This window comes from Polypterus senegalus, chromosome 3, assembly GCF_016835505.1.
Source record: "Polypterus senegalus isolate Bchr_013 chromosome 3, ASM1683550v1, whole genome shotgun sequence".
NCBI classification, from domain to species: domain Eukaryota; kingdom Metazoa; phylum Chordata; class Cladistia; order Polypteriformes; family Polypteridae; genus Polypterus; species Polypterus senegalus.
The window spans coordinates 105207787-105226882 of record NC_053156.1 but is presented as its reverse complement, the minus strand read 5'-3'; the positions used below and the strand labels follow the sequence as shown (position 1 = coordinate 105226882).

General features: G+C 40.2%; 1 protein-coding gene across 3 annotated transcripts in view; it reads right to left on the bottom strand.

Moving 5' to 3' along the window:
- sntg2 (syntrophin, gamma 2) overlaps positions 1-19096 on the bottom strand; it is a 732424-nt gene that overhangs the window by 223651 nt on the left and 489677 nt on the right. For all 3 annotated transcript variants that reach the window (XM_039747723.1, XM_039747724.1, XM_039747725.1), the window contains one exon: positions 13709-13800. In XM_039747723.1, coding sequence (XP_039603657.1) covers positions 13709-13800 — 92 coding nt within the window. The remainder of the gene's footprint in view (positions 1-13708; positions 13801-19096) is intronic.

Below are 19096 nucleotides of genomic sequence, written 5' to 3'. Positions count from 1 at the left end.
GAAACAGCAACAGTGTGGTTATTTATTGTAGCAGGATTGGCCACTCTCCTATACACAGACACAGCAGTCAGGCAGGGTCGTAGCCAAGCAGTACTGTGCCCGGCGCATTTATAAAGTTCCTTGGATCACCCATCGACGGCAGGCGCTTATAACATGTCCGCAATCTTTTTGAATACGCTTTTACGGCGAACTGCTACAACGCTGGGAAGCTGCGATTGCTTTGGGACGCTCTTTTGCGTGTCGTCCCATTGGGTGGAATCCCACAAGAGTTTAGAAACTTACTCACACCAGCCATGATTCTTTTCAAAGGTAAAGTGCAGGTTAATTTGTTTTATGTATTTTTACTTTATATTTTGTATTAATCATTTTTATATGAATAGTTTTGGGTTGCGGAATGAATCATCTGAGTTTCCATTATTTCTTATGGGGAAATTCACTTTGATATATGAGTGCTTTGGACTGCGAGCACGTTTTCAGAACGAATTATGCTCGCAAACCGAGGTTCCACTGTAATGGGAAAAATGAATTTGTCAAGTGTGAAAACCAAAAATATGCAGAAAAATATGGATAAAAAGGTGCCTAATACTACAGAACTGCCACTCAATTTAGCATCAGAGAAACTTCTGTACAAACTCACATTACATTGGGCCAGATTAGGCTACCCCAACAACTAGATATTTAGTAGTTAGGGGCTCTGAGATACTAAAAATGAAAAGATAAATTAGATTGTATTAGTTGAATAAACTAAATTCAATGCAGTATGCTTACATTCAACTCCAAATTTAAAAAATCTATACAAATAGAGCCATGAAAACATATTTATCTCCTTCCTAATTTCTTCAATAATTGAACATTTTTGACAATGAAATCAATGAAAATCAGGTCATCCGGCAAAATTTATTATTAGATAATGGGAACAAATAACACCTTTTCTTTTACCTACACTATGTTATTTATTGACTGAACAAAACTATCTAACACCAACTGGCACTGTGAGAAAAAGTAATAGACCCATCTTTTAATGCCTGGTTGTGCCATCTTTAGCTGTAATGGGTGCCATCAAATCCTTCTTGTAATTTAAAATCATTTTTTTTCACATCATTGTGGAGGAATTTTAAACCAAATCTTCTTGAAATTTTTTTTTAATTTGAAAACATTAGGTAGGCTAACAAAACATGATGTGCTCATTTTAGACTTCACCACAGTATCTGTGCAAGGCTTAGGTCTGGACTAGGCAAGTCCTAAATTTAAACTTCTTTTCAGCTATTCTGATGTGAATTTACCTTTTGTGTTATGGATCATTGTCTTGCTGCTTCAGCTCTCAGACAAATGACTGAACATTTAATTTAATAATTTTATGATATAGAGGAGAATTCATAATTTTTTAAATTAAGTCATCAAGATCCTGATACAGCAAATAATTCTCCCACCACCAAGACTCCACCACCATGTTTGACTCCTCTCATAGTTTTACTGTTGAGTGCTGTGTTTAGTATGCCAGACACATAGTGGGATGCATGGATGTACCTTGAAAATCAATTTATGTATCACCTGTCCATACCATATTGTCCCAAAAGTACTATTGATGATCCGGCTATTCATGGCAAATGAGAATAAGGATTTATATTCTTCTTGGTTAGCTGTGGTTTCTATGTGCTATTCTCCAATGAAGCCCATATCAGCTTCCAGTGTTTGTGACCGAGGAGTTATAAACATTGCTCTTCGTTGATGCAAGGGATACCTGTTGTTCTTTTCAAGCTGTTCAATATGATTTGTGACTTCATGATTGCATATTGTGCCATGAGTAATTTTGGCAGGTTTCTCACTCCTGAAAAGGTTCATTTTTATTTTAGAGATTATGGCTTGCACTGTTTTCTTGGTGTTCCAGAGCCTTAAAAATGGTATTGTTGCCTGCTCCATACTGATAGATAAACAGTACGCTCTCTTTAAGAATTTTTGTTGATTGTGTCATATTGTGTTAAATCTTTATTCTGGCAGTTTACATTTGAATATCAGGGTCAAAATAAAGGAAGTTTATATAAATCAGGTTTGGCTGCAATTGGGCCTGATTTTACAAATGGGAATGAAAAGGAACATATTTCAGAAAATTATTTAAATTTCGAAATTCAACTTAAACTTATTTTATATTTCTCCTACTTGTTCAGATATACTTAAAACTGCAATAAGGTATAAGCACTGTAGATTGGATGTAGTAGAACTATTCATTTGGGAGCTAGCTATATGCTTGTAAAATAAGTAGCTGTCAAGTGAGACAGCATTGGTGGGAGTGCCAAATTGTGTCATGAAACAGATGAGCTAACTCAGTGTGTGTCTAAGATGAAAGACTGCAATACAGAAGCAATTTGAAGAAATATAAGATCAGTCAGTGTGTGCACCATCAAAAGCTCACAGATTTACATAATTATTGTTCATGTCAATATAGAAACAAAAGTGTCAGGCAGTATGTTATTATAATTGTTTTGTTAAATTTAAGAAATAATGGTCTATAGAAAGTTTGATTGATATAATTTAAGTGCAATATATAAGAATAAAAGATGGGTATTTTAGTATTTATATGTATTTTGTAAACAGTGTCTTTATAAACTGTGATGATTCCTGCTTTAAGTCTACATTTGCTAGGGAACTAATATTTTTGTTTTCTAAGTTAAAATTATTTTATGCATATAATGGTTAAAAACACCTTACATAATGAATGAACTGTTTACATTTTAACAGATTTTTTTTTCTGTTTTTTTACCCTTTGTTCTCTAAATGAATTCAAATTGTGTTGCAATAAAGAGACCAATAAATATTTGAAATATACACTTCAGTTAGGAAAGCGAACTCAAATCTGCTTGAATACTGCATTCTTGATATTTCTATTATTAAAATTCTCTCGTTCTACTAGAATAAGTCCATATAAAAATTAACAATAAATCTTATAATTTTTCAAGGAACAGACAATATCTTTGCCACTTCAAATCACAGTAAATGTAATCAACTTCCTGGGCCTTGTTTATAAAACTTTCTTTCTCTTGGAAACTTCTATAGGACAAAACATAAACTCTGTATGGAAATTTACTTAAAGTTAGGGCAAGTTTTAACTACCCATAAGCCCTTTTTATGGTCTTATGCGTTTTATCGACTCCAGGCAGCAGGACAATAAAGTGAACAGAAAATCTCATGTCCCTGTACACTTCAATGATGAGTTAATTACATTCCAATGTTCTTGAACTAATTATATCATAGTTAACTGACATGCTCTTTCAAACACATATGCTTAATGTTAACTGCTTTTAGTCTGTGTCTATTTTGTCTATAAAAAGGGTGTGCCGTGTATTGTACAACATAACTAGCAATGGCAGCATTATCTCTTTTGCAGGATATGACCAATGACAGGCTAAAGCAAGGTTTTAGGGATCACAATTATTGTTTAGCTCATGATGATTATTGGCTCTTCCTAGAGGTGTCTCTTGGAGTTGTGAGTTGAATTCAAGGCTATATTACTGAGACCATCACACAGAAATCATGAGATCCCTGTTCTGTTACAGGTTTTAATAACCATAGGGTATTTCGCAATGAGTGCTTTTCAGTGTGAACTGATCAGTCAGGAATCTTGCAGTTATCCCTGTGCCATGTCAGGCCATGTGTATGGGATGGTAAAATTACGATTCTACCCAGATACATGCAATATCCTTACTGTCATGGTGAGCAAGCTGAAATCAAAAGGCAGTTTGCTGTGATTGTTGAATTTCCTAATCTAAAATGCACAATAGACCACACACATGCTGGGAAAAAGTCACCGTCACAGAACAAATGTGCTTTGTAAATAGAAAGCACTTTCCTTCAATTAATGTTCAAATGTGTCTGACTAATGTTTTATTTTTTTACAAGTTCAACAAAAATGTTCTTAATTAAGTTTGTAAGATTCAGGTCAAGATTCAGGATCTTTCAATTAACACTAGAATCCCTGAAGCCTACGAAAAAACGTGTAATCCTGGCTCACCTGAAATTCCTTCACACCTTTCCATCAGCGTCTTTTGTTTTGTGAATGTGTTGCTCAGCACAAGCGGCAAGTAGCCTGCCATCCCATTCCAACTTGACAGAGCTCAGCTTGGGCAAAAAGGTGTCCCAGCTCAAGCCAAGGCTCCTTACCTGCGTGTAGGGTGCTTGGAGTTGTATAGGGTAAATAACACAGTATATCCTTATTACAAATACATGCATTTAATGTGTGTTCCGTGTCTAAAAAGATCTGGGTAACACATACCTAAAGAAGAAACTTTCCCCATGTTATACTAATAATGAAGTGTATAATGTGTGAAGACTTTAGTCCAAATATCAAATGCACTTTTATACAAGAATATAACCAGCGGCTGGTCTCGAACCAGCAACTTTTTTGTTATAAGGCAGCAGCTCATACCTCTACACCATCCAGGAATCTGTATTAGCTTTCTGTTGATTGACATTTCAGCTTGGGTTTGTAACTCATTGACAGCAACATTTAAATTGAATAATTTTTTTTTTTCCCCATTGGGTATATTCTTGAATAAAAGAGCACATGTTTATTTGATATTTGGACTAAAGTCTTCACACATTACACACTTCACATCATTATTAGAATAACATGGAAAAAAGTTTCTGCTTTAGGTATGTGTGCAGCATTTCTTTATTTCTCACATTTCCTTTCATCCTACACCTACCCAGATCTTTGTAGATAGGGAACACACATGAAATGCATGTATTTGAATTAATGATATACTGTATTATTTACCCTATACAACTCCAGGCACATCACACACAGATAAGAAGCCTTGGCTTGAACTGGGAGAACTTTTTGCCTGAGTTGAGCTCCGTCAAGGGGGGATGGGACAGCAGGCTGGCTTGCTGCTTGTGCCGATCGACACATTTACAAAACAAAAGATGCTGATGGAGAGATGTGAAGGAATTTAAGGTGGACCAGGATTACAATTTTTTTTTGTAGGCTTCAGAGATTCTAGTGTTAACATCTTAGAAAAGGGGTGGAAGTCAGCCATACATAGAATGCAGTCTAGTTCTAGTTCTATTTGCTCCAAACTTAAAATCTTTCATCAATCACACTTATCTCATTTAAAATTGTCTAAAATGCATCCAGGGCAATACTCAATTTGTGAACGTTGACATTTAGCTTCAGCATCACTAGGGCACATGTTTAGGGAATGCACCAAATTAATATAATTTTAGACAAAGATCTTTAAATACTTAGAAGACAGCCTTTGTGTCACAATCACCCCTGACTTATTAACAGCTGTGCCAGGTGTACTCCTATACAGGCTTGAAGCAAATAAGGACAAATTGAATATAATACCCTATACCATACTACTAGCACATTGACTTAAATCTTTCTTAAATGGAAGAATCCAAAACGCACCTTTTATGAGTCAGTTGACAACTGACATTCTGTATTGAAAAAAAATCAAATTATTGCTTAGAGGAAAACTTTTTTTTTTTAAACATGACAAGACTTGATTAAAAAAAGATCAGATTAAGCATTCATATATGGAAAACTAGATTTTTTTCTTTGTTCTTGGCTGTCCTCTCTTTTCTTTCTGTCTGGTTGGTTTTGGATTCTTTGTTTTGTTAGGTTATGTTTTTTCTCTGTTTTCTTTTTCTTTTAATTCTCTGGGTTTTTTTTTCTAGATTGATTTTGAAGTAATTTGTTGTATACATTCTGCAAATTTAATCTGCTTAATTTTATACTATGTTATTTCCTTGAAATAAAATTAATAATTAAAAAGTCTGGCAGTACTGGGCATATAGTCTGTATCAATTCATGCTGTGTACTGGCGGCAGTCTGGGCACTACATGATGGCACACTGCAATTGCTCTTTTCATTCGGCTGCTCCCACTTTTGTTTTATTTTCTTTTATTTGTGACTCTCACAGAAATATCAGCAAAAAGAATTTTTTTGCAGTTCTCCAGTAATACCTACATTCACGTTCACTTAAGTTTAGATTTCTGCCTTTTAACCCCTATGTTCTGTAATGATTTGCATAAAAGAGGTTGCTCAGAAACATGGGAAAATCTATATGATGATTGGATTATGAATATTCAAAAAATGTGTTTTTATGCCATATATGGCTACTGATAGGCAGTGACAGGGAGTGACTAAAAGTGCATGCACAAGAGGATTGTCTTAAATTACCGTATTTTGCGCACTATAAGGCGCACTTAAAACCCTTTAATTTTCTCAAAAATCCATGGTGCGCCTTTAAATTCGGTGCGCCTTATGTGTGCACTGAGTTCCAAAATCTGTAAAAATGTTGTTGTGCATTTTAGTAAGCGCTCCGCCTGATTGACTGTCGGACCATTTCCTGCCGACATAGGAACGTAGTAATACATACACTACCGGTACGTACGCTGGCAGCGATAAACCAATTGCAGAACATTACGTAAAGCCACGTACGTCTAGACGTATGCTTACCTCCGCCACGCCTACGGCAGGGAGGGATATTGTTCTACTGGTGCGTTGTGAAACAACATTTGTTTGGCTAAGGACCCTGAAAATGGCATCAGAGAAGAGACATGCTTACGATGCACAATTCAAACTACAGGCTATCACAGTTACGCGGTTGTAAATGGGAATAGAGCAGCAGCGAGAGAATTCAAAATCAATGAATCTATGTTTCGGAAGTGGAGGAAGCAGGAGAATGAATTGCGCCAAGTTAAAAAGACAAAACAGAGTTTCCGAGGGAACAAGGCGAGGTGGCCAGAGTTGGAAGACCAACTTGAACAATGGATTCTTGAACAAAGAGCAGCAGGGAGAAGCATATCTACAGTCACCATTCGACTGAAGGCAATAACGATAGCACAAGACATGAAGCTCGAACACTTTCAAGGAGGTCCGTCTTGGTGCTTTCGTTTTATGAAAAGGCGTCATCTGCGCACGGACTACCGTGGCGCAGCAACTGCTAGCGGATTACAAAGAAAAGTTGACCATCTTCCGCACCTACTGCAACAACAAGATTACCGACAAAAATATCCAGCCCAACCACATCACCAACATGGACGAGGTCCCTCTCACTTTTGACATCCCCGTGAACCATACTGTGGAGAAAAAGGGGACCAGCACGGTATCCATACGCACCACGGGGCATGAGAAGTCGGCTTTCACTGTTGTTCTTGGTTGCCACGGTAATGGACAGAAACTACCACCTATGGTCATTTTTAAGAGGAAGACGCTGCCAAAAGAAAAGTTTCCAGCCGGAGTCATCGTTAAGGCCAATCCAAAGGACGAGGAGAAAATGAGAGAGTGGCTGAGAGAGGTGCATGTGAAGAGACCGGGCGGGTTTTTCCATGCATCATCGTCTTTGTTGATCTGCGACTCCATGCGTGCCCATATCACCGCTACTGTGAAAAAACAAGTGAAGCAAATGAATACGGAGATTGCCATCATTCCAGGAGGATTAACAAAAGAACTCCAACCACTGGACATCAGTGTAAACAGGGCGTTCAAAGTGAAGTTGCGAGCGCCATGGGAGCGATGGATGAGAGACGGCGAACACACCTTTACTAAGACTGGGAGGCAGCGCCGGGTGAGTTACGCCACCATATGTGAATGGATTGTGGATGCCTGGGCTAAGGTGTCTGCTTCGACTGTTGTCCGAGCTTAGGCGAAAGCTGGAATCATTGCTGAACAGCCACCCGGCAACGAGACTGACTCCGACAATGATGAGAGGGAACCCGGCATGTTTGATGGCGAACTTGCCCATCTGTTCAATTCAGATACAGAAGGTGAGGACTTCGATGGATTTGTGACAACAGACTGATCAAAAAACAATGTAAGTGTATTTTTAAATACGTAGTAGAATAAAGTTTAACTAAATTCATTGTTTTGCTTCTGTTACCTTGTTTTTGCATGCGCCGAATAATACGGTGCGCCTTATTTATGGTTTAAGTACAGAAATAAGCCCCGCAATTGAGAGTGCGCCTTTAAATCCAGTGCGCCTTATGGTGCGCAAAATACTGTAATCTGTGATTTATAAAAGAACTTGGAGAAGCACATTGTGTACATACAGCTGTATGTATATCCATTTTGTTTTGTTAGCACACCATTTTTGTTTTTTGAGCACAAGCAAACTTTCGTATGGAATCTAAGCAATATTTTATACATGAGACCTCTGGTCTGTATGACGTAACTGGGGGATCTTAACATTCTCCCGCATGCACTCATGTCTAATTGGTATTGAATAACAAGCTCATTATTTAACTTGTTAGGTAAACTTGTGTCTTTAACAAGTTTTTAATTAATTTGGAGGCAAGGAAACCGGCATCACAGTCTCATGTGTAAGAAGAGGAGACCAGAGACGTAGAAAGGTTTGGGGCAGCCACCCGTTTAATTCGGTTTCCCGGCTGCAAAAGTCTTTGAGGCATATTTAAACAGTTGTTACACAACAGAGTCCAAAACAGAACTGCCTGCCTAAGCAAAGGCAGTGAGCTTTATAGCACAGAGGGCGGAAATGATGTCGTCCTCTGGGCGGAACTGGAAGTGACATCATCCTTGGGGCGGAACCGGAAGTGACCTCATTCTTGGGGCGGAACCGGAAGTGATGTGTCCTTCCTGGAAATGGCGGCTCCTGGTGGGATTTCCGGGTAAGACCTGCAGAGAACTCAGAAAGAGCGTCAGTGCACCCGCCCCTGGGCAGATGTATAAACAGTATTTCCTAAGCCCTTCAGCTGCTTCCCATGCACACGTGTGTGACAAGACTCCCCTCAGCCCAGACCCGCCGGGTCGGGCGACCTGCACCGAGAGGTCGTGGGCCGGGAGAGGGCATCGGCGTTGGCATGAAGAGACCCCTGTCGATGAGCGAGCGTATACTTGTACTGCTGCAGGTCAAGAAACCACCTCGTGACCCGTGGATTCGACTCCTGTGAAGGGCCATCCACTTCAGAGGTGCATGATCCGTCACCAGAGTGAACACGCGACCCAAGAGGTAGTACCGCAGCTGAGTTACCGCCCATTTGATCGCCAGAGCCTCTTTCTCCACCGCCGCGTACCTGGTCTCCCTGTCCAACAGTTTCCGGCTCAGGTACATAACGGGGTGTTCAACACCGTCGGCGCTTTGGCTCAACACGGCACCCAAGCCTGTGTCCGGCGTCCGTCTGGAGGATAAAAGGGAGAGAGAAGTTAGGGAGATCAAGATAGGTGCTGAAGTCAGAGCCCTTTTAAGTCACTGAATGCAGCCCCGCTTTATCAGACCATACCACCGTATTAGGAGCTCTTTTCTTTGTCAAATCGGTCAAGGGCGCTCTCGGAGAAGCGAGGCACAAACCGGCGGTAGTACCCGCCAAACCGAGAAAGGATTGGACTTGCCGCTTGGTTTTGGACGGGCCAGGCCATTATGGCTTGCAACTTGGAACACTGTGGCCTCACAGTACCCCGGCCCACTAGGTAGCCCAAATATTTGGCTTCCCTCAATCCAAAGAAACATTTCTTGGGGTTGATTGAGCCCGCCTCTCCCAGTGTCCGTAATACTGCTGTGACCTGCTGTATGTGTTCCTTCCAGGTGCTGGAATAGATGACGCGTCATCCAGATAGGCAGCACAGAGCGAGTTATGGGGCGGAGCACTTTGTCCACCAGGCGCTGAAAAGTCGCAGGCCCGTGTAACCCGAATGGAAGGACACGATACTGCCAGTGTCCGCTAGGAGTGCTAAACGCGGTTTTTCCTTCGGACTCCGTTAAAGGAACCTGCCAGTACCCCTTTGTCATGTCAAGTGTAGTCAAGAATTTGGCTGGTCCCAGTCTCGAGGAGGTCATCCACGCGAGGCATGGGATAAGCATCAATTGGAAACTTGGTTAAGCCGGCGGAAGTCATTGCAAAACCTCCAACTGCCGTCAGGCTTAGCAATCAAGGCGATGGGACTGGACCAGGGACTACTACTTTCCTCGATTACTCCTAGTGCCAGCATTCGCTTGATTTCCAGTTCCACTTCTACTTTCTTTGCCTCCGGAGTCTGTAGGGTCGCTCACGGACGATCACCCCCGGGTCAGTCAATATGTCATGCGCAATCAGAGAGGTCCGACCGGGTTTTTCACTTACCACCTCTGGGACAGAGCGGATAGCTGCTTGAGCTCTTGTTTCTGCCTGGGGATAGCTGCTCGCGAAATTAAGGGAACTTACTTCAGCGAAGAGAGCAGGGCTGTCGGAGGAGGGATCGGGATCCCTCTCCTTCCACGGTTTCAGCAGGTTTACATGATATATTCGCTCAGCTGGTCGGCGATTGGGCTGTTTCACCAAATAGTCAACCAATCCCTTCCTTTCCTTAATTTCGTAGGGGCCTAGCCAATGGGCGAGCAGTTTAGAGTGAGAAGTTGGTACCAATACCATGACGCGATCCCCCGGTTGGAACTCCGGAGAGTCGTGCCACGGTCATAAAGGCGGGCCTGTGCTGATTGCGCCTCCTCTATATGACTTTTAGAATCGGTCTTATTGCATCAAATCTACGCGCAATTGGGCGATATATTCCAAAATATTAGTGGAGGGCTGTGCCTCCCCTTCCCAGCCCTCTTTTAAAATATCCAATAAACCCGGGTTGTCTTCCGTACAGTAATTCAAATGGAGAGAACCCGTAGAGGCTTGAGGAACTTCCGATATGCAAAGAGGACAAGGGGGAGGAGTTGGTCCCAATCCCTCCCATCCTTGCTGACTACCTTACGTAGCATTTGCTTGAGAGTTTGATTAAATCTCTCCACTAGGCCATCGGTTTGAGGATGATACACGAGGTCTTTAAATGCTTTATTTTCAGTAACTTGGCAGTCTCCTTGAGCGTTTCCGAGGTAAAAGGCGTTCCTTGGTCCGTCAGGACTTCTCTAGGAATGCCTACTACTGAAAAGACTCCTACTAGTTCCGTGCAATATTTTTGTGGTAGCGGGCAATGGAGCGGCTTCAGGGAATCGGGTAGCATAATCCACGAGGGCGAGTATATATTTATATCCTCGGGCTGAGGGTTCTAGGGGTCCTACTATGTCAACCCCAATCCTGTCAAAGGGAACGTCAATAAGGGGAAGGGGAATCAGAGGAGCACGGTCCTCCTAGGAATTTGCCGCAGTTGACATTCCGGACAGGAAAGCAAAAGCGCGAACCTCCTCATTAATCCCGGCCAGAAAAAGCGGAGCTTAATTCGCTCTAATGTTTTATCGGGCCGAGATGGCCTCCAAGAAGGTGGGTGTGCTAACTTCGCAAACCTGCGCCGGTAGGTCAGCGGGATTAGCAACAACTTCCGGACCTTCCCCTCATGTTCAGCGACCCGATACAACAAATCATTATCAGCGACAAAGTGAGGTCCCTGTGGCATGGGCAAATCGCGCGTTGGCGTTAACGAGAACCACTGCATTCTTTATGTGTTTCAGAGAGTCGTCATTCCACTGTTCTCTCTTGAAAGAAGCGGCGTCGCTCTAAACTGAAAGTGCAACTCAGAGAGCGGGTCGGTCTGACCTCAAGGGCGGAGATTCCTCCCTCGCTGCGGGCGCTAGTGGATGGCGTAGTAGCCCGCGACGGTCCGGGAGTGTCTTCGTCACTCTCTTGGCCTACCGCCCCACTCCCTGTCGGCTGATTACACGGTGTGGAAGCAACTTGAGATGAATCGTTGTCATCTATAACGAGGCCATAAGTTTTCGGGAATGCTTTCTAAACTACGCCGTTACTATCAGACCAGTCTCGCCCGAGGATTACGGAAGCGGAGGATCCGGATGCACCGCCACGGTAAGCTGTCGAAGGGTTCCTCCGAGACATACGTAACACCGGGCGGTATTGTATGTCGGATATCTCCGTGTATACATTTTAGACTGGTCTTCTTTTAATCCACTGTTGCGGTAGAATAAAGCGGCGAGCAACGACAGACCGTTACTGCGGAATCGAACAGCGCTGTTATTTATGTCCATTAATAAGAAGCTCCCCGTATGTTTATCCGCCAGGGATTGCTAAGGGCACACAAACAACCCGCCATTGTCCCCTACGGTCCGCCTTGTTCCCGACAGGTCGCAAGCCAGGCGGCCCGGCGACTTGGAACAGGCTCTGGATTGCGTGGAAGGGACTGCTTTAGTAGGACATAGCTCCCGGGTAGTCCACAGAGCGGCTGTTCTGCCTCCCAGGTTTCACAGCCGGCCTCTGGGTTTGCAAGGTTTGTAGCAGCTCGTCCATAGAATGGAATTAGCCCCAGGCGGCTGGGCAAAATCCTGGGTAGCTTTTAGCAGCAAAAACAGGCCACTTGCTGCACTATTGTAGGGGTCAACTCGAATGGCGTAGCCACTCACCCACCTGTTGCCAGAGAGCCATAGCCTGCTCTGACAGCCCTTTGTTTGGGTTAAACTCCCAGTTTATTATTTCTTCACCTGCCAGCCTGGGGACAACCCATCGTTAACAGGGACCTTGGTCCCGATGGGCAGCTCGGCTTTCCTGCCAAGGAGAGCATACTGAGCCACTCGGTGTGTTCCCCAGAAGCCAGCCCACGCCTGTGGGTCCCCTCTACCTTCTCCACGAGATGGGTGGTCAACCCGGTTATGCTCATGGAGCAGAGCCTGCACAGCGTCCTTCCTGACCCTCCGGCACTCCCTGCCCTGAAACTCGGCCCGGTACTCACCCACCTGGTTCCATGAAGTTCGTGTCCCGGTTCATCGGGGACACCATCCTGCCGACTACGCCACTGTAAGAAGAGGAGACCAGAGGCGAAAGGTTTGGGGCAGCCACCCGTTTAATGGTTTCCGGCTGCAAAAGTCTTTGAGGCATATTTAAACAGTTGTTACACAACAGAGTCCAAAACAGAACTGCCTGCCTAAGCAAAGGCAGTGAGCTTTATAGCACAGAGGGCGGAAATGATGTCGTCCTCTGGGCGGAACTGGAAGTGACATCATCCTTGGGGCGGAACGAAGTGACCTCATTCTTGGGGCGGAACCGGAAGTGATGTGTCCTTCCTGGAAATGGCGGCTCCTGGTGGGATTTCCGGGTAAGACCTGCAGAGAACTCAGAAAGAGCGTCAGTGCACCCGCCCCGGGCAGATGTATAAACAATATTTCCTAAGCCCTTCAGCTGCTTCCCATGCACACGTGTGTGACACATGATTTAGCCCTCTCACACCCACAGTTGTGCATTAATGCAAGGACACATAATCACATGGAAAGTGATTATTTTATAAACGGAAAACTCTGTCAATTTAAAAAAAAACTTAATGATTACCTTTACTTTACATTAGTTTACTTAAAGTTAACCTAAACTTTTTTCTAACCTGTTAACTCTCTTGTACATGTTTGTTAAGAAACTGTGTTTTTTAGTTTGCAGATAAATAGAATGCTGGTATCATCAAAAACATGCTGTACAGTATAGTCAGTCATATATATATAGCTACAGCTACTTCATCCAACAGGTTGCAGTGAATGACTCAATCAATACATTCTTCACAAAGTAAAATCTTCCTAGGTTTAGCTTAAAAATATTACACTGTGCTGGAGTAACTTTAGTCTATTTGTACTCTTCACTGGATGTGCTGATTTTACTTCCCAAGCTTTAATGCAACATGAATGATCAGCACACGTACGGTAGCAAATAATATTTAATAGATCTGCTAAAAAAGCATTTGCATGCAAGTACTGACATTCTACGGATCCTGAGGAAAAATACTTTTCATTTGAACATATCTTAATTAAACCTGAAAGTGGGAACATAAAATCCTTCTTACTGTATTCATGGAATTCCCATTGAGATGTAAGCCACTGTCAAAAAGTGGGGAAGAGGCTCCACTGCTGTGGTCACTTGATGGTCCTGGAGAACCTGCAAAGCATTTAAGTTAATGGCTAAGTATGAAATATATCATTTTTTATGTATGTACTTTATTTTGGATATAGAAACACACTGCAGAAAATTTAATCTAACAAATTTATATATTAAGCCAAATAAATCTTGTTTTCCTTACAGTAAGATCTTTTGATTTTTGAAGAAATCTGTATTAGAGAATCTTGTCAAGTAAACTTTGCTTACCCCAAAGGCAGATTTTACTTTTTGGACAATAAATAGAAAAAAAACTAACATTTTTTTTTCAAGCTTTTGCATTTTCAGTTCAGATAGATATAGATAAGCAGTGTAAATAGAAAGTACTATATTTTTCCCAAGGGTAAAAATTTTGCTTTTTATAGAAGCTCAGTAAATAATGAAATAAACATATATTATAACAAACAAATGCACACAACATTTACTAAAAAAGAATAAAAACTTGCTCTAGTAAAAGTACAAAGATTAGCCATTCACAAACTTACTGTTTTACATCCTGGAACCCTAATCCTAACCTTAACCCATACAACAACAACAACAACAGAGTTTCTCATTAAAAATGTTGACAAGAATAGGCCATTCATCCCAACAAATCTCATCAATCCTATTCAGAATTTCCTTTTGTATTCCTTGGATCTTGTTTGGATTCACTGTACTAATTCCTTTCATGACTGTAAACAGTTCAGTAATCCTGCATCTTAATCTCAGTCTGCCTAAATGAAAAGGCTCAGCTCCTTTAATTTTTCGTCATAACTCAACACATTAGCTCTTTTAATCATATCTGTGCACTGTCTGGATGTAGAAAGTCAAGAATCAACTGTGACTCCAAAGTTTTTGATTTTTTTCATAAAGTCTACTTTCAAGGTAAAAACATGCAATGTTAAAATAGTTAAAATAGCTGAATGGATACATTAAAAAAATAAGGTTTATAATAATACATGTTCACATGGAGACTGATTAACACAAGACCTCAGGTGGTTAAATGGTTCTATTTAATTTTACTAGATTTATGACTTAGACATTGTGAATGATTGAGAACTTCAATTATTTAATGAAAGTTCTCTGCTTTTACTGTAGAAGCAATAATAACAGATAAATAACGTGAATAGTTTAAAGCAATTTAGACAGTTCTCTTGTTATGAAAATGTATAGTTCATAGTTAAAGTATTGACTGAATAGGGATGTTAAGTGTTTATGTAAGAAAGAAGATGTATCTGGATTAAGAGAATAGGTAGAAGCAACTTGATTAATAAAAGAATCCTTCAGTCACTAAATATCATTTCTTACAGTTCTATGTACTGCCATTAGAATAGTAATGAAATTTAAGCAAATTTGGTTGCTAATGAATTCTTTTTAAAGGTCAAATGAAAATAGATGTTGGCATTCATCTCTGCTCACAACCACAATGTCATTATTAAGCTATACAAATCACACATACAATAAATGTACAAATAAAAAATGAGAATAGTTTTTGCTAGAAGAAATACCGGACAGTGTGAAATAGGATATTTGTACTCATCTATTAAACAGTCAAAAATAAAAGAGAGGGAAAATATATTTTGATGAAAAAAGATCACATTAGAACATATCCAATAACCACAACATAAATAACAAAAACACAACAGCCCCATCCTTACACAACCAAAAAACTACTCTTTAAATTTTGTATTAAATCTCAAAAAACATCCACTGATTGTATTTCAACCTGTAACTAACGACTAAGAAAACTAATACAATGCGCAGCTTATTATAAAGGTATCAGTGATGTAATTAATTTTTAGAGATATCTGTTAAATTAAACATGTAACACAATTAGTTATCACAGAGTTTCGTAAAGCATAACATCTATTCATCCATCCATCCATCCATTTTTTTTTCAAAGTCATGTAAACCAATGTTAAAATTATGGTAGTCAACATAATTTATTTTGGTTGTTTCATTTTGATGTTTAGATGAGAGTAATTAAAGCAATTTACATTTTTCAATCCAAAGTAAATCTGTACCAAATGCATCTTTTTAATTATGCATACAGTAGAACCCATGAGAAGGTCACACTTTTTTGTGGCAATTTAATTGCTTCTTCCCACGTATTGCCATAGATTCTCCCTGTGACACTGCAATCATATTTGTTAAGTATTCTTTTTCCCAGCACTTGAAATTCCAAAAAAAACTGAAAGATATACAATTGATTCTGGGAAACTTGAGTATAATAAATGCAGAGATTTACCTTGAGGATTTTAATAACTGCTCAAGTTCAGTTTCTCTCTCCCTAAATTATGGAAGAATATATCTCACAACTCATGTGTCAAATGTATACACTAAAACTGTGCACATATGAATCAATCAAACTTACAGTATGTGCTTACTTTTGTCCCATTTTAACATCAAGAGCCTGAACAAATGCGATGGAAAAATCAGAGCCAATTGAAATGTGCACAAAGTACAAGGGACTCCATTATTCATCTGGCTCTGCACTTTCCTTAAAACAGTTGCATCAGTCACAAAATAAGAAATAACCCTACAAAGGCTGCCAGCCCATCAAAGAGCAGGAGGCACACACTAACTCACTCTTAGCCAATGTATACAGTACTTGTTCATTAAAAATAACCTCCTACTAGTGTTATATTTGCTCATGCTAATTGACAGAGAGAGAGAGAATTCAGCAAGAGGTAGAATTCCACTCAAGATCATCCATGCATTTTTTTCTACATCCAGCAGAAGCACCCAATTAAAAAGTCATCCTTCAAAATCTTTTGTTTTCATCTTAGCTCACTACCGGAACTGGCTTTTTTTCCACTTTATCAAATATACAGTGAAACACTACACATCCAAAAAGTTGATTTTAAAACTGAAGGTAGTAAGAATGTAGAGTACTCGCTATGCAGTACTTCAAGAATAGCCACCTTAATTTCAGATCACATTGTGTTTTTGTGGAGCCATGGTGGTGCAATGTTCAGTACTGCTATAAAATTTCTCTAGTCACCAGTTCTGTTACTGATTGAAGGCTGTTTTAAGTTCTTACATTCTTTCCACATTTATATGAGATTTATTTCATCCCATCCCTAAGAGTACATCATTAGGTTAATTTCCAACTCTAAATTGCCCCCATGTAGGTATTTGCCTGGGTGACCTCTATTCCAGATTAAATTTCTGATTTACACCCAATAATGGCCAAATACACAGCATAGAATCTACAGTTTTTCGGATAGTTAAATTGTTCTGAATGTGTATGGGAGTGTGTTTGTGTGTGTGTGTGTGTGTGCTTATTAAGGGGCTCAATAGAGGGAAAAGTATAGTTAGAATGTGTGCTCTGACAGCCTGTACAGATGGATGGTTCTATTTTGTGATGCATTCACTTTGGAGAGTCAGAAAAAAGAATTAATGTCAAGTATGTTTGTCACTTCCTTTTCTGAACATTTAGTAATGTAACAGTACAGCAGTTGGCACACAGCATTTAAAATTTCAAATAGTTTTTCATACAATATATGGTTGAGAAATGCAATATTCATGAAAAATTATGATTAGAATCTATTGAGGAAGGAAGATCTATAAAGAATTATTTCACACAAACACTTAACTTAAACTTAACCAAACTTTCAAGGACGTTTACAATTTACTACAGCTGTATACTTGTCAGTGATGGGCAGTTCCCTTACACATAAAACACTGCCTCCCTCTCCTGATCGCTGCATTCCTTCAGTGTTGCGGGACCAGATATGATTCTCAGAACAGGAATACATTTCTGATCACAGCTCCATAAATCTTGGAAGCAGACATTAGTAAAATCTGCATCAAAAAAGACTATGCCCACATGGGTTTTCCTAAACATTTTCCCCTTGTTTTCTCAAGTTTATGCATTAAAAACATGCAATGTACAGCTAAAAAATACAAGCAAAGCAACATCTTGATGGCTAGGAAAACTTGATTGTAATGTTCCAATGTGAATATCTTAAGAATAACATTCAATCCAGTATTTTGGTCTATATATATATATATATATATATATATATATATATATATATATATATATATATACTGTGTGTATATATATATATATACAGGTAAAATTCCATTACAGCGAATATCTTTACAATAAAATTTTCATTACAACGAAGTTATTTTATTGTCCCGACAGTTTCCTCATATGATGTGGGTCTATAGAAATCTCATTACTGAGAAAGTACATTCCACAGATACTTTCATTACAACGAAGAGCCCAAAAGACGTTGATATGCCTGAATGTATCATTCACAGAGCAGTTCATTCGGTGGCCGTAGCTCAGTTGTGCATAACGATCCCCCAAACAGAAACATTCTAATTTTTTTTCTTTCTTCGGACTTTCCTCATACTGTTTGGTTTTTTTTTGCCGTGTTTGTTTTCGGTGGTTTGAACATTTGAAAAACATACATTGGAATTTAACTCATTGTCACCCTCCTATAGAAACGGCAGACATGAAAAAACGATAAGAGTTCATATTAGGAAAAAAAAAACTTTACATTTTTGCAGCTCTTGATTGTGGCAAAAACAAAAAAGACGTTGTCAGTGGATTTGGAATTTCGCCATCGACGCTGTCAACTTTCTTGAAAGACTGAGCAATAAAAGAAGAAAAATCTCGGGTTGCAAACGTATGTGAACTGCTGCCTTTGAAGATGCCGAAAAACAGTTTTTATGTGGTTTAGTGATGCTTGCTCAAGAAACCTTCCTATTAATGCGGCACTCATTCAAGAAAATGTGAGGTTTGTAAACTCTCTTGGGAACTCCCCCAACTAGACAGCATGGCGAAGAGCATCCCAAAGTCCGATCTCCGTGTCTATGGAAGACTGTTTATCTGTTGCCGGGGCAACAGCAAGCTCAAAGCTATGCTGTGTCTCTCAGTTATGCTGTATCTCTCCACCAAAGCAAACAGAAAAGATATTGGTGGGTAATGCAAGGTACTTTGTAAAGGCAGATAACAGGTGTACTTGGTCACTATCTGGCCACTACCCTGCCTGACTGCTATGTCTGTGTATAGCAGAGTGGAAGATCATGCTACAGTAAATAAGTGTGCCTTTCCTGATTCAAGCTGAATAAAGCTGGTTTTGCTAAAGTGCTGAGACTAAGCCTCGTGTTTTGTGGTGTAAGACAGGAACTTATAGCGCGACCCTGATCTTTTATGATTTGCTTCTGTGTCGCTTAACTGCAGCGCTATGAGCCTGTTGTTGCACTGCCCGGGCAACAGACAAACAATCTTCCACAGATGTTGCAATTGCGCTTTGGGACGCACTTCAGCATGTCATTTCCATTGGGTTTGGGAGTAGGG